The sequence below is a fragment of the Alexandromys fortis genome, unplaced genomic scaffold (genome assembly GCF_014885135.2).
Source record: "Alexandromys fortis isolate MF-2015 unplaced genomic scaffold, M_Fortis_MF-2015_v1.1 scaffold_236, whole genome shotgun sequence".
Lineage (NCBI taxonomy): Eukaryota > Metazoa > Chordata > Mammalia > Rodentia > Cricetidae > Alexandromys > Alexandromys fortis.
This window is the reverse complement of record NW_026068189.1, coordinates 62618-76199: the sequence shown is the minus strand read 5'-3', so window position 1 is coordinate 76199 and position 13582 is coordinate 62618. Positions and strand designations below refer to the sequence as shown.

Here is a 13582-nt window from a genome sequence, read left to right as displayed (position 1 = left end):
AAGGCTCTGGTGATGGTGAGACTTGTGTATAGAAATCCAAGAGGAGGGAGGCCATGTCCTAGCTGTGCGTATGCCTATGTGTGTATGTGTAAGTCACATGTGAGGCATGTTTGCATAAGCTGGATAAAAAGCTAATGAGGTTTGCAAGTACGTACTGGCACTTTATTTTCCTGAGGGTGACAGTGGGCAGGGAGCCCAGAACAGGAAAGTTTCCGCATGCTCCCTGCCAGCGGGACACAAGGACTGTTTCATGCAGTTTCTTCCCATGCCTGGTCCATGCCTGGCTGATGACGTTGCCAGGAATACCCCATCTAGTGATGTTTCTCATCCTGGCTGAGCCCCAATTCTCTGTTCTAATCCTGACTTCCCTGAAAGAAGAGAGTGTGCTCTGTGGCTGTGCAGGCCCTCACCACAGCACAGCGTAGCTGGCACAAAGAATCCAGGCTGTGACCTTGGGATGCCAGCGTGCCCCTTCTATCAGCTCATCAGATTTCCTCCCTCAGTAGGATTTAGCATCAACAAATTCCAGCCCACACTCACAATGGTTAAATATTTACCAACCTGGCATTTGGCGGGGGATAGTCAGTCTTTAGGAATGCTTCAGGCTGCCCCTCTCCAAGCCTCCGAGAGAGGGAAGGGAAGAAAACTCAGGCGTGGGGCGCTCCCTTTCCCTGGAGGTCTGTGTTCTCTCCCTAGCACCCCTACTGGCCTGTGCATTGGAATGTCCTCCAGGGGAAGGCTCGCATTATACATGTTTCCATCTTTTGGAGCCCAGATGGGTCCTAAAGTGGAGTAACTGTGCACGTTGGCTGGGAGGAACAACTCTTGGAAGAATTCCAGGACCCCTCCAGCCTGCTGCAGCCCTGCCCTGCGTGCTGTCTCCTCACTTTATAGAGTGGGTTTTAGCTCTGAATTGCACTGTTTTCTTCTTTAGAAGTTATCTATCTTCCTTATATCTTCCACATGTATTTCAACATATGTGACTAGTTGGGGTTTGATTGTCTGCATTTGTGGGTTTAGGCATTACATGATGCTTCTTTCCTCCTTCGGGTTGACTACCAGGAAGCTGAAAGGGGTGCACTTCTTGGTTTGCCTGCTCCATGTCATGTTGGGTGGCCATGCAGTGTGGCTGGTCATGGCTCTTTGTGAGTGCTGTCAGTATGGGCTGTGCTGACATGTCAGTACTGATTGCTTACGTCAAAGGACCTAAGGTGCGTGGGCCACTCTCTTGAGCTTGTTCTAAGACAGCTGTTGAGTCACACTGTCCTGTATCTCTTCCCACAGTGCTCTCCGTGGCCTGATGTAGCCTACCAGGTGAACAGTGCTCCATCCCCAAGCTATAATGGCTCTCCCAACAGCTTTGGCCTCGGTGAAGGGTATGTCCAACCTTCCTTTCCTTGGGGTTCTGGCATGCATTGGGGTAGAGGTTCCTGTTTGGGTCCACTTCCTTCATCCCATGGCCTGGCATCTATTTGGGTTTTAGTGTGGCTAACTGGTATAGCAATTGCAGCCATATTTATCTATTCCTTGTCTGACCCCCATGTTGGGGGTGGAATCCAGGGCAAGAGTCCTACCACTGAGCTACACCCTCAGCTCCCTTATTTAGCCTTGGGTTCCTGAGGTAGGGTTGTGTATAATCCAGACTGGCCTTGAGCTTTTGGTTAGCACAGGCTGGCCTGGAACTTGGTTGGAGTCCTACTTTGCCAGCCTCTTGTGTATCATCACACCTGGTTATGTGGGGAGAGAGAGAGAAAGAGAGAGAGGGGGGTTTGTGAGAATTTACCTTGAAGGCCAGTGTTCACCTGAGGTGGATGCTGGGTGGCTGAGGCATTTAGAAGGTTCTCCTTGGTTTTCTCTCTAACTCTTGTGTATGCTTCCTGAGGGACTGTCGAGGTAGGAGCCTCCACCCTGGGTTTCCGTGTTTGTTGTACCAAAGCTAGTTTTGCTGAACCTTGGCTGAATTGGCCACAGATAGGCCTTGAGGCCCTGGCAAGTGCAGACCGAGGCTCTTGACATTGCTATGATGGCTCTGTAGTAATGCCCTGGTAGTGAGGAGACTCCAGCCTGGATGCTGTTAGCCGGTGTGGTTTGTGCCTTAAGCCCCTGCTCAGCAGTCCTCAGCAGTCTTTAATGAAAAATCAGTGTTGGGGATGGAGCTGGAGCTCATTTGGTAGGGGAAACGCTGGGTTTGATCTTCGGCACCTGGTGTGGTGGCACCTGTGATTCCAGCATTCTGGAGGTGGAAGAGGATCAAGAAGTTTAAGATTATGTAGCAAGTTAAAGGCTAGCCCAAACTAAAGGAGATATGATCAAAAAAATTTTAAAAAAAGAAAAAGCAAGGCTGCCTGTGAGCCTGGTTTTACCATTGTGAAATATCTTCTCATGAGTATAGAATAAAAAGAAAAGGGCCATTTAGTTCAGACAAACCTGCTTTTTAATGTGTACACTCTGGGGAGCAACTTCCTTAACTTCCCTACACCCTGCTTTCCCTGATGCAGAAGGGAGCTAGGGTTCAACACAGCGATGGACCTGTGATACAGACAGTGGAAGGCTGCTGATGACTGGGATGAGGGTCATCTCTGCAAGGGGACTGTATGTGTGTGTGCACGTAAATATGTATGTGTGTGCACGTGGAAACCAGAAGTTGATGCCAGGTGTCTTCTGCTCACTGACTTGGTGAAACTGGCGGCCAGTGCTCTCCAGTAAAGCTTCTGTCTCGTCTCCAGCACTGGGATTAGAGGCATGCCCTGCCACACGAGTTTTCATGTGGGTGTTGGGACTTGAGTGTGCTTGCATGGCAAGCACTTCTGTACCTTCCTACTGGGAAAACCCAGGCCATGATTTTCTTCCTAACTGGGTACCAACCTGTGTATTCAGGTTGTGCCCCTGAATGTGCCCTTCTGGCTAGGATTCAGTTGATGATTCTGGTCCAACTGCAGCTTCATAGGTGCAGATTTCCTGTAAGGAGTGTGGCCTGGTCACCTTGTCCTTTCCTTAGACTGGAACTCTTGGGTATTACAGAAATTTTCTTGCACTGGGACAAAAATTCCTGACAAGAAGTGTTTTAAGGAAGGATTTATCTCAGCTCACAATTCAAGGAGGTACAGTCTATCACTGTGTAGAAGCCACAGCAGCCAGAGCACGAGGCATTTGGTCACACTACATCCAGTTAGGATGCAGGATGCAGAGATGGATGCTCATCTCAGCTCCCTTTCTCCCTTATAGTCAGCCCAGGACCCCAGCCCATGGGATGCTGATGTGGAGTGGGTTTTCCCACCTCAGGACCCCGGCCCATGGGATGTAGATGTGGAGTGGGTCTTCCCACCTCAATTAGCTTGATGTAGAAACTTGCTCCCAGACATGCGCAGAGGTTTGTTTCCATGGTGATTGTAAATCCTACCAAGCTGAACCGTCGCAAGGGTAGCCCTTTTTGGTTTTTGCTGCAGACTACACAGGTAGAGTAGTTGCTTGAACATGCTGAACTTCCCATGCAGTAACAGGTGAGTTCAAGAGACATTGTGAGAGATTAGGACAGTTTGTCTGATTCAGGCAGTCACACACCTGCTGGAATGTAGGCACCTTGTAGGTAGGCTCTGGAATCTTCTTCATGCCCCTGGAAGTTCGCATGTTCATCTACCATCTCTTCCATTACAGCAACAGCTCACCTACGCACCCCGTGGAGCCCTTGCCCCTGGGCAGTGATGTAAGTATGCATGGGTGTTGGCTTGCTGGTGGTCCCTCTGGCTCTGTGACCATGTTGAGCCTTCTTTCTCTCACTCACAGCACCTGCTCCCCTCAGCCTCTATCCAGGATGCCCAGCAGTGGCTGCACCGCAACCGCTTCTCACAGTTCTGCCGGCTCTTCGCCAGCTTCTCGGGTAAGCGTTGTGAAGTTAGGGTCCCGTGGGCCCGTGGCTGTGTCCAGGGGAGCCCTCAGTGTGGATTCCCTTTCTCACAGCTTGTGGTATGACATTTTTGGCTCTACACAGTTTGAAGATAGAGTTCAAGGCGGGGAAGTCAAGGCAGCAAGAGTGTGAGGCAGCTGCTCATAGGTCATCATCCACAGCCTAGAAACCAAGATGGATGCTGGAGCTCCACTCCCTTCCTCTCTTTATTCAGTCTAGAAGCCCAGACCATGGGTTGGTGCTGCCCACGTTCAGGGTGGATCTTCCCATCTCTGTTAACCGAGTCTAGAAACTTTTCACAAACTTGCCCAGAGGCTTGTTAGATCCTGTCATGTTGGCAGTATTAAAAACCGCAGGCCCTCTTAGCGAATCAGGGCAGTGCATACCTGTCATGCAGGCCCTGACGTTGTACGGCTGTGACCTCCTGGGGTTGTTTAGCCTTATGCCATTTCTCTCTGTGGAATGTCTAGTGCCCACTAAGGGTGGGGCTGGACCTACTTTGCCCCAGCCCTGCTGTGGGGTCTGGAGGTGTATGCCATGTAAATGGTGCTGCATGTCTCCGCTTAGGTGCTGACCTGCTGAAAATGTCTAGAGATGATTTGGTCCAGGTTTGTGGCCCTGCAGATGGGATTCGACTCTTCAATGCCATCAAAGGCAGGTAAGTGCCAGTTGTAGAGAAGCCAGCCAAAGACTGGCTACTAGGCTGCCTGTGTATAGCAAGAAACCCCACCGCAGCCTTTTGAACTGTGGGTGTGCCTGCTGGTGGGGCCAGCTGATGGAAGGAGTCCCTCCATACCCCAGCACGGGTAAATGCTGGAGGAGGCGTTGGGAGGGTGGATAGTGAAGGAGATGCCATGTGGAAATCACGCGACACGGGGCTGCCGTGGTCCTCACTCACAAACACCTCAGTATTAGTTCCTTTTCTCTTTGCCACGACAATGCCTGGCAAAGGCGGCTTATGAAAAGGAAGGTTTGTTTTGGCTCGTGGTTTGAAGGTACAGTGCCATATCCAGCACGGCTCAAGGGACGGACCAGACTGGGGCCACTGGGGAATGAAGAAAGGACAGACACACATACAGGAAAGCCAGGCTTGGAAAGACTGGGCTTCCTGATGGAGGCAGGCTCAGTGTGTTTATTAGAGCTGAACAGAGGTGGGTGATTGCATACAGCTGAACAAGGGTTAGTGCGTACAGATAAGCAGGAAGGAGGTTTGATGGTGCACAGCTGAGGAAGGATGGTTTAGCTAACCTCAGTGGGAACAGTCTCTGTAGGGGAGCAGTCTTCAGGCCGGAAAAACATCAAGGGGGTGAAGCCACGGTGTTTGTTGGAGGACACTGGACACCGGTTGTTTGTCCCAGCCGCCCAGAACCAAAATAACCACACAGAAACTGTATTTAAAACGCTGCTTGGTCCATTAGCTCTAGCTTCTTATTGGCTAACTCTTACATCTTAGTTTAACCCATTTCTAGTAATCTGTGTATCGCTACAAGGCTGCTGTTTATGCTGTGGCATCTGTGTTGACTACTCTCTAACCCCCCCACTTCTTTTCTCTCTGCCTTCAGACCAGTCTTCCCCTCCTAGCTCTGCTCCGCCCCACCCTGCTCTGCTATAGGCTCAAAGCAGTTCCTTTATTAACCAATGATATTCACAGCATACAGAGGGGAATCCCACATCACATGGTGGATATTTTCTGAACTCACTATCAGTATTCACACATGGACTCTGAGCCCCACTCCAGGGCAAGGCTTTGCCGTTTTCCCATGGGTCTGAGGCTTGAGTCCTTGGCACGGCCAACTAGTGGCAACAAAACACATTCACTCAGGGCTTCCTCTACTCCTCACTATACAGTTCATCAAGGAAGTCATGGCTGCAGTAGCGGGAGGTGGCTGGTCACACTGTGTCTTTAAAGTCAGGAAAGAGGAAGAGAAGAACGTTCAATTGCTTTCTTCTTTGTGTGGGGTAGGAGATGCTGGTTCATGAGATGCTGCTGCCTATGTTTATGGTGGGGCTTCTCACCTCACTGACACCAATCTAGAAACTCCCTCCCTCACAGAAGTTTGTTCCCTACATGATTCTAGACCCTCAATTAATATTAACTATCACAACCTTCCTCTCCTCCATTGGACCCAGAGCCTGTGGATCTTGGCCTTTAGTCAGTAGCGCAGAGTCTGGACACTTGCAGAGTCTTGGCTGAGAGCAGACAGTGCAATCTTCACGGTGATGCTGTCTGACAGAACTCTCCACCGCCATGGAAACGAAATGTTCTATGCCAGTCCAGAAACTTGCTTGGCCCTAGAGTTCACACCACAGTCAAACCCAGTTTAAGTTCCTACTGAGATTTTGTGCTCCTTATTCTTTCTGGTACTGAGACTGGAACCCAGAGCTTGTGTATGCCAACATGTGCTGGGTTGTTGAGCTGCTCCTGAACCCTGATGTTCAAACCAAATAGCCAGCTGGAGACAGCACAGTTGTGGAGTGAGGGAACACAGTTGAGGAGGAGCCATAGATCTGCCTCCTAGGAGCTGTGCAATGAAAAAAAAAATAGTTTCCACAAACATCCATCAGCGCTGAATTCTATCCCAGGAGACCATGAGAAGCACTCTGCACCCCTAACACCCGCTTTCCCTAAATCCCTCCACACTGCAAATTCTACTCAAGGTTCCAGAACATTCTAGAGCATTCCAGAACATTCTAGAGCAACAGCCTATCATATTTGTGAATTATTTTCTTTTCTTTTGCCAGGAATGTGAGGCCAAAGATGACCATCTATGTCTGTCAGGAGATGGAGCAGAACCGACTACCCTTGCCACAGGAGCAGGATGGCAGCGGGGACAATAGCCTGTTTGGTAAGTGGGGCGGAGCCTGCAGCTGTCTCCTGAGTCTGTTCAGTTTTTGCTCTCGGTGTTTTAGTTACTTTTCTCCAAGCAACAGCAACTTCAGGAAGGAAGTCTATTATGACTCACAGTCTGGGGGCACAGTCCATGTGGCAGATGCACCAGGTCACATGGCATCCACGGCAAGGAAACGGAGCAATGAATTCTGGTGCTCAGTTGGCTGGTTCCCCAGCATGCACTAATAATTGTCTTTAAATATCCTTCTGCCACCGAGTAACCCCTGGAAGGTGACATGGCGCGCTCTCCTCCTGTGGTGCAGGGGGTGTGCCCTCCAGGCACCGCATCTGAATTCCGTTGCTCCTCTAGGCCTCCCCTCCCCTAGTTGGGTACATTGGGGTCTGGTTGGGTCTGTGCTCTTGAGAGACAAAACCAGCCAGGCTATGCTTACCTGTCAGTAGGCTCTACCAGCCTCCTCAGCTTCCAGCAGAATCCATGGCTCTGGGCATGAGTCCTCACACGGAAGCTTCTCATGATGGGACAGGTTCTTGTTCATTTAATGGCCCCTTAAAGAAGGCACTTGCTCCTCCTCTCCAGTGTACCACGCCATCTTCCTGGAAGAGCTGACCACCCTGGAGCTGATCGAGAAGATCGCCAGCCTGTACAGCATCCCCCCACAGCACATCCACCGGGTTTACCGGCAGGGCCCCACTGGCATCCATGTGGTGGTGAGCAATGAGGTGAGCTGACCTGGCTGGCCCTAGGGAGGAGCCCCAGATCCCCCACATAGTAGCAGACGCTACAGCAGCGGTTCTCAACCTGTGGGTCACAACCCCTCTATCAAACCGCTGCCTCCAAGAGTTATGATTCACGATAGCAGCAAAATTAAGTTATGAAGTGACAGCGAAATAATTTTGTGGTTGGGGGCCACCACAGCATGAGGATGGCAACGTTAGGCAGGTTGGGAGGGCTGGAAAGTTCATTGGTCAGGGTTCTCGGTGTTTTCTACGTGTGTGGCTTGCTCAAAGCTGGATCTGTAACAGCCGCCTGCAGTGCAAGGGATGTTCTGATCACAACTGCGTCTAAAGGGCTGCCACATTGACGTCGCGAGACTTTTCCCGGGGAAGCATGAACAACTGTCTTCTCCCCTGAGATAGGGCATCAACCACAGATTAAAGTAACAATTCCAGGACTGATTAATTTATTAGGTTCACTTAACAGGAGTGCAGGTGACCCCAGAGTCTCTCTTTCAGCTACCCTTCCAAACTAATTACATAAACCTGGGAGGGACCTGTAGGAAGAATCAGCTTCACGTGAGGAGCCAAGAGCCCTTCTCCTGCCCTCTCTCTATAAGGGACTGGCAACAAGCCCTATAATTAAACACATTTTATTACATGTATTTCTTTATTTTGTGAGGGATGCCAGGTGGGTGAGTGGGTGCCCAAGTGCCACTGCACACAGAGATGAGAGGACGGCTTGCTGGGTCAGTGCTCTCCTTCCACCACATGCTACCTAGAGATCGGACCTGGGGCAAACACCATTATTAGCTCAGCCATCTCCAGGGCCCAATAGGCTTGTTCTTGCTCAACACAGTCCCATGGAAGGAAGCTGGAAGCAGCTGCTAGCAGAAGGTCTAGGAAATCACAGAGTCCTGTTGGAACCTTGCCCCAGCCCTTCAGGGAGGAGGAGAGATGTGTTGAGCAGACTTGCTCACCAAATTGGGTATCCTTTGCCCATGATGGATCAGATAATCTGAAGCTTGTGGCGTCCTGGATTTTCCTTCCACTGACTGTTCAGAATGGAAACAGTTAGCTTTCTGGCACTGTAGCAAATACCTGGGATCGCAAACCTAAGAAGAAAGGTTCAGTCTGGGGGAAGGCTCGGTAAAGAGCTCATCTGAAGTGTGAGCACCTGGATTCGATCTCCCGAACCCATATCAACAGCTGGACACGGTGTATCCCCCAGTGTAATCTCGGTGCCGGAGAGAAGGTGCACACACACACACACACACACACACACACACACACACACACACACACGACTCTGTTTCACAGTTTGAGAGATTTCGGTCTGGCAGTTTCCTGTTATTGAGGCCTGGTGGTGATATTAGCTCGTCATGGTAGGAGAGTGAACATATTGTTCTCAGTATGACCAAGAAGGAAGGGGGTGAGGGCGGGGCACAGGTCCCCATATCCCGTTCAACACTAAGCCTTATTTACTGGGCTCCACTTCTTACCCCAGAATCACCAGAGGCCAAGACCAAGCATTCAACACTGGGGCCTCGGGGAGACACTGCAGATCCAAACCAGCCAATGCTGCTGTGCCTTGCTGCGCTCTCTCTCTCTCTCTCTCTCTCTCTCTCTCTCTCTCTCTCTCTCTCTTTCTCTCTCTCTCCACGTACGTACACTGAAGTCCCCACTAGGATCCCATGTCACACATAGGAAACAGAGACACTGAGAGGTTGCCCACCGATGTGACAGCTGAGATGGGGTGGAGATCTGGTGGAAACCCAGATGAAGAAGCCGTTGGAGGACTGGGCAAGTAACAGATTCAGCCTCTTGAGGAATGGGAGCTGTGGTTTGGTTTGGTTTTGCTTTTGTTTTGTGACAAAGTCTCTTTATGAAACTCTAGTCATCCTGAAACTCGTGATGTAGACCAGACTCGCCTTGACTTGTGGCAGGGCTCTGCTTGCCTCTGCTTCCCAAGGGCCAGCGTCCCAGAAGTGTGTCACAGGCCCAGCTTAATGGAGTTACACTTCTTCGTCCTGTTCTGACTTCAGTGTAGAGCCCTGACCAGCCCAGCACTCACTGTGTAGACAAGGCTAGCTGTGGTCGCGCTGCAGTCTTCCTGCCACTGCCTTGTGGGCACTGAAGCTGCAGCCATGTGCCACTGCCAAGTCTAGCTTAAAGCAGCTTCCATTTCACAGAAAACGGAAGTGGAACCAGAAGTTCCTGAGTGAGGCGGTGGAAGGCCCTGGAGGGGGTAGACTGCTCAGTGGAGTAGAAGACATGCCACTTTGTGCCTCAAGAGAATTGCTTGTTTGAGACAGGATCTGTAGCCTAGGCTGGCCTTGAACTTGCTGTGTAGCCGAGAATAACCTTGACTTTCTGGTTTTCCCACCTCCAGCTCCCTAGTGCTGGGGTAGTAGAGTGTTGGGATTACCTCTCCTACTGTATCACACCTGGTTTCTGTAGCCCTGGAGGCGGAACCCAGGGCATTGTACTTGCTAGCTAAGCAAGCGCTCTAGCAGTGGAGCCACATCCACAGGCCCCCGAAGATTTCATTTTGAGAAGATAGAAACATTGAGTGTAAATGCTTTGCAACTTCCCAAGTCCCCGAGGAAGCCCCTCCTCCACTTGCCCTGTGCCCTCAGCAGCAGGCCGTTAAGCAAGTGAAGCAGAGAACAGACCTCAAACGCCACCTTGGCTAAGTAGGCCATTCTCATTCCCCCAAGTCTCCTTCCCACTCAAGCCGAATCAATTTGGAAACCTTCTGCTCGGAATTACCCAGAGTGCTGGAGGCAGCCTGGCCAGCAAGGAGCCAGCCCCTGGGGCGCAAGGGCACTCAATTAAACAAGGGAGTTACTGATTAAGCCCTTGTGGGCCCTGGTTTTTTCATGCCCAAGTGGCTGGGCGGCCAAGAGTCCGAGCTGGAGCAGGCTGAGGTATAGAATAAATGTTCTTCACGCACCATTAGGCCCTGTAGGGAGGGGCAGGGTCGACAGGTGGGTGCATTTGTAGGATTTGAGGCAGTAGTCCAGAGCAGGCAATAAAAAGTGGGTTGCTTTTTTGTTTGTTTTAATTGAAAGGGGCTTTGCTACTTGTTGGTTTTGGCGTGTGTGTTTATGTATATGTCTATATTTTACCTGTTTCTGAAGTACATATTGGGAAATGCAGCATACACATGCAAAGATTTCATACAATCTAATCTTGTTTTTACATGTGTGTGCACGTGTGCATGCAGGTATTTGTATGCTGTGGTGTGTGTATGGAGATCATAGGACACTATGTGTGAGTGGTTTCTCTCCCTCCTCTGTGGGTTCTGTGACTCAAACTCAGGTCTTCAGGCTCACACAGCAGGTGCTTGACCCACCTCACTGGCCCTGACTTTTATAAGTATCCAAGTGCCTGTACCCACTTTACTAGACTATGATGGTTATGAACCCCTCTGTGGACGCGCATCATCTTTGACCTTTGCCTGTTCATGTGTGTTGTATAGCAAAGGTTTCTTTTTTTCTCCTTAACTGGAAGGATGGTCTTGGCTGTTGTTTCTTGGGCACCACCCACCATGGTCTTGGAGACAGGATCTCTTCATGCCTTAGAGCTGGCTAAGTAGGCTGTGATGGCTGCTCAGGGAAGCTGAGCAATCCTCTTGTTTCCATCTGCCCAGCCCAGAGTTACAAGCCCACGGCATCATGCCTGTTTTATTTGGTGGGTTTTTAACCTGCGTTCTGGGGATCAAACTCCTGCAAAGCAAGCATGCTACCAACCGTCCATGTCCTCACGCCAGTAGGCCGCTTTCTTCCGCCTACTTTAAAAACTTACAGGTGTGGAGTAGCCATGCTCTCCTCCGGGGCATCTCCCATTTCTTCACTCTTACCGTATGCTTTTGATTCATGAATGCTGATGTGTGTAGCTGAGGCTCACTCTGCCTCTGAGTGCCATGATTGCTTAGATCCCACTTGGCTCACACTGCTGCCACTGGCAGTGCCAGGGATGGTATGAGCTTTATTCATCATAGTGTTGCTCTCACTATTCTTCAGCGTGTCTTGAGGGTGCACATGGGGAGGGGTTTGTCTAGTTCTCCATGCCTGTTTCTGTGCTTAGTTTTTAAAAATCGATTTTTTGTTGTAACATAAAACCTTCCTTTAGTCTAGTACAGAGAGTAGATGTCCCAGCAAATAAATAAATGTTCTGTCTTTTACTAACTTTTGTCTTGTGCCCGTGGGCATGCGGAGGTCAGAGGAGCCTGGTGCTGCTCTGGTGCCGCCCTCAGGCTCACACAGCACCTACTGGGCTGCCTCTGCAGCCCCCCCCCCACCAGCCTGCAGTACTGTGAAGACACCATTGAGAAGAACGTGTCTCTCTTTTGCCTTTCAGATGGTTCAGAATTTCCAAGATGAGTCTTGCTTTACGCTCAGCACGTTGAAAGGTAAGCCCCTCCCTGCTTTCCTGATTGAAGTGTGGTCTGTGTTCCCTGTTGTCATAGGGTGGCAGGTGGCATCTGCCTGGGCAGAGTCCCTCCACAAGATGCTGAACTTGGAGCAGCCCCTGGGAACAAGAAAAGCCCAAGCTTCCTCATACTTAGTCCTGGCCATGACAGGATGAGAGGCAATCTCCAGGGAGGCCTGGGTATTTGTTCTCCGTGGCCATGGTGCTGGAGCTTTCATAGACGGTCTCTGGGAGCCCAAGCAAGGACACCAATGGCAAGCAGAGTGAATCAGGGGCTTGGAGAGTCCATCGGAGCCAGGTATCTTGAGATAGTGTCAGGATGCCTATCCTCTGCTGGGAGTGAGCCTACATACCAGGAGTGTGTAGCCTGGGGACCGAAGGCTGGCTCAGTGGATAGAGCACACATTGCTGTTGCGGGAAGTCCAAGTCTGGCTGCCTGCACCCATGTCTGGTGGATCACACCCACTTGTTACTCCAGCTTCATGGGACCCAAAGCCTATCTCTGGCCTCTGCACATACACACATACACATGCATAATTAAGCCTGAAACAAGTCTTAAAGAAAATGAAGAACAAGAGACTGGATCCAGACTATGTTGCTACCACTCCCTGCCCCATTCTGTGAATCTAGGCTATGTCAGTTAGCCGTCTGATACTGTGGAAATGCCCGAGATAACAAACAATGAAGACTGGTTTGTCTGGGCTCAGTTTCGGAGGTTTTAGCCCATGGTCAGTTGACCATGTCACATTTGGCCAATGGCAAGGCAGCTTGTGATGATGTGAGGTTGGTGAACTGCTCTGCTTAAGGAGGAAGAGCTAAAACCCAATGTCTTCTCTGAGGTCACTTTCTCCCACTAGGCTCCACCCCTTCAAGGTCCCACCATCATTCACTAGGGCTATAGGCTGGAGACTAAACCCGTCCCGACATCAGTCCTATCCTGAATATGCACAGACAGTGGATCTTACAGGCCCTGAGCCATAGCACTGTCGAAAGCCATAGTTTGCCTGTGCCTCCTTGGGCCTAGGGTCATGGTGAGAAGGCTCATTGTAAACACCAGAGTGCCTGCAAAGATCACTCGGTTGATAAGAGTGCTTGCTATTCGAGCCCAAAGATCCGAGTTCAGTCTCCAAGATCCATGTTTGTTTTTTAAAAACTGGACATTATTTTTTTTAAAGAGTTAAATCAATTTTAATAGAAAAGAAGTTATTAGCCTGGAGAGATGGCTCTCTCAGAGGTTCTGTGTTTAGTTCCCAGCAACCATATGGTGTGATTCCATGACCATGTATGGGAGATCTGGTGCTCTCTTTTTACATGTAGGCATACATGCCAGCAGGATGCTGTATGCAAAAAAGTTTAATCATTAGGTCCACTTAACAGGTCAGATTTTATCCAGCATTATTATTATATATAGAGGCCATTTGGAAGATGGAGTGGAGGTGAAGGGGGTACAGTGTTCAGTTTTTAACAGACACATGGGTCACACTGAGTGCTATTTTTAAATGTAAATATTAGCAAAGAATGTTAGCTAAGACGTTTTTCAAGGGGCTACTAACTTCTTTGTCCAGATGATCAACAAACCAAAGTAATGCCGTGCCATATTAGGTGGGAGAATGTTCTCATCAGTGTTATTAACCAAAACTTACGTACATTCCAAACTAAACAAGGATATGCCGAGT

The 13582-nt window shown here is 50.0% G+C and overlaps 1 protein-coding gene across 2 annotated transcripts in view; it reads left to right on the top strand.

Annotated features, from left to right (window-relative positions):
- Tfcp2l1 (transcription factor CP2 like 1) overlaps window positions 1-13582 on the top strand; it is a 57371-nt gene that overhangs the window by 35726 nt on the left and 8063 nt on the right. For both annotated transcript variants that reach the window (XM_050129377.1, XM_050129376.1), the window contains exons 8-14: window positions 1285-1376; window positions 3655-3703; window positions 3784-3877; window positions 4472-4562; window positions 6647-6750; window positions 7333-7475; window positions 11835-11886. In XM_050129377.1, coding sequence (XP_049985334.1) covers window positions 1285-1376; window positions 3655-3703; window positions 3784-3877; window positions 4472-4562; window positions 6647-6750; window positions 7333-7475; window positions 11835-11886 — 625 coding nt within the window. The remainder of the gene's footprint in view (window positions 1-1284; window positions 1377-3654; window positions 3704-3783; window positions 3878-4471; window positions 4563-6646; window positions 6751-7332; window positions 7476-11834; window positions 11887-13582) is intronic.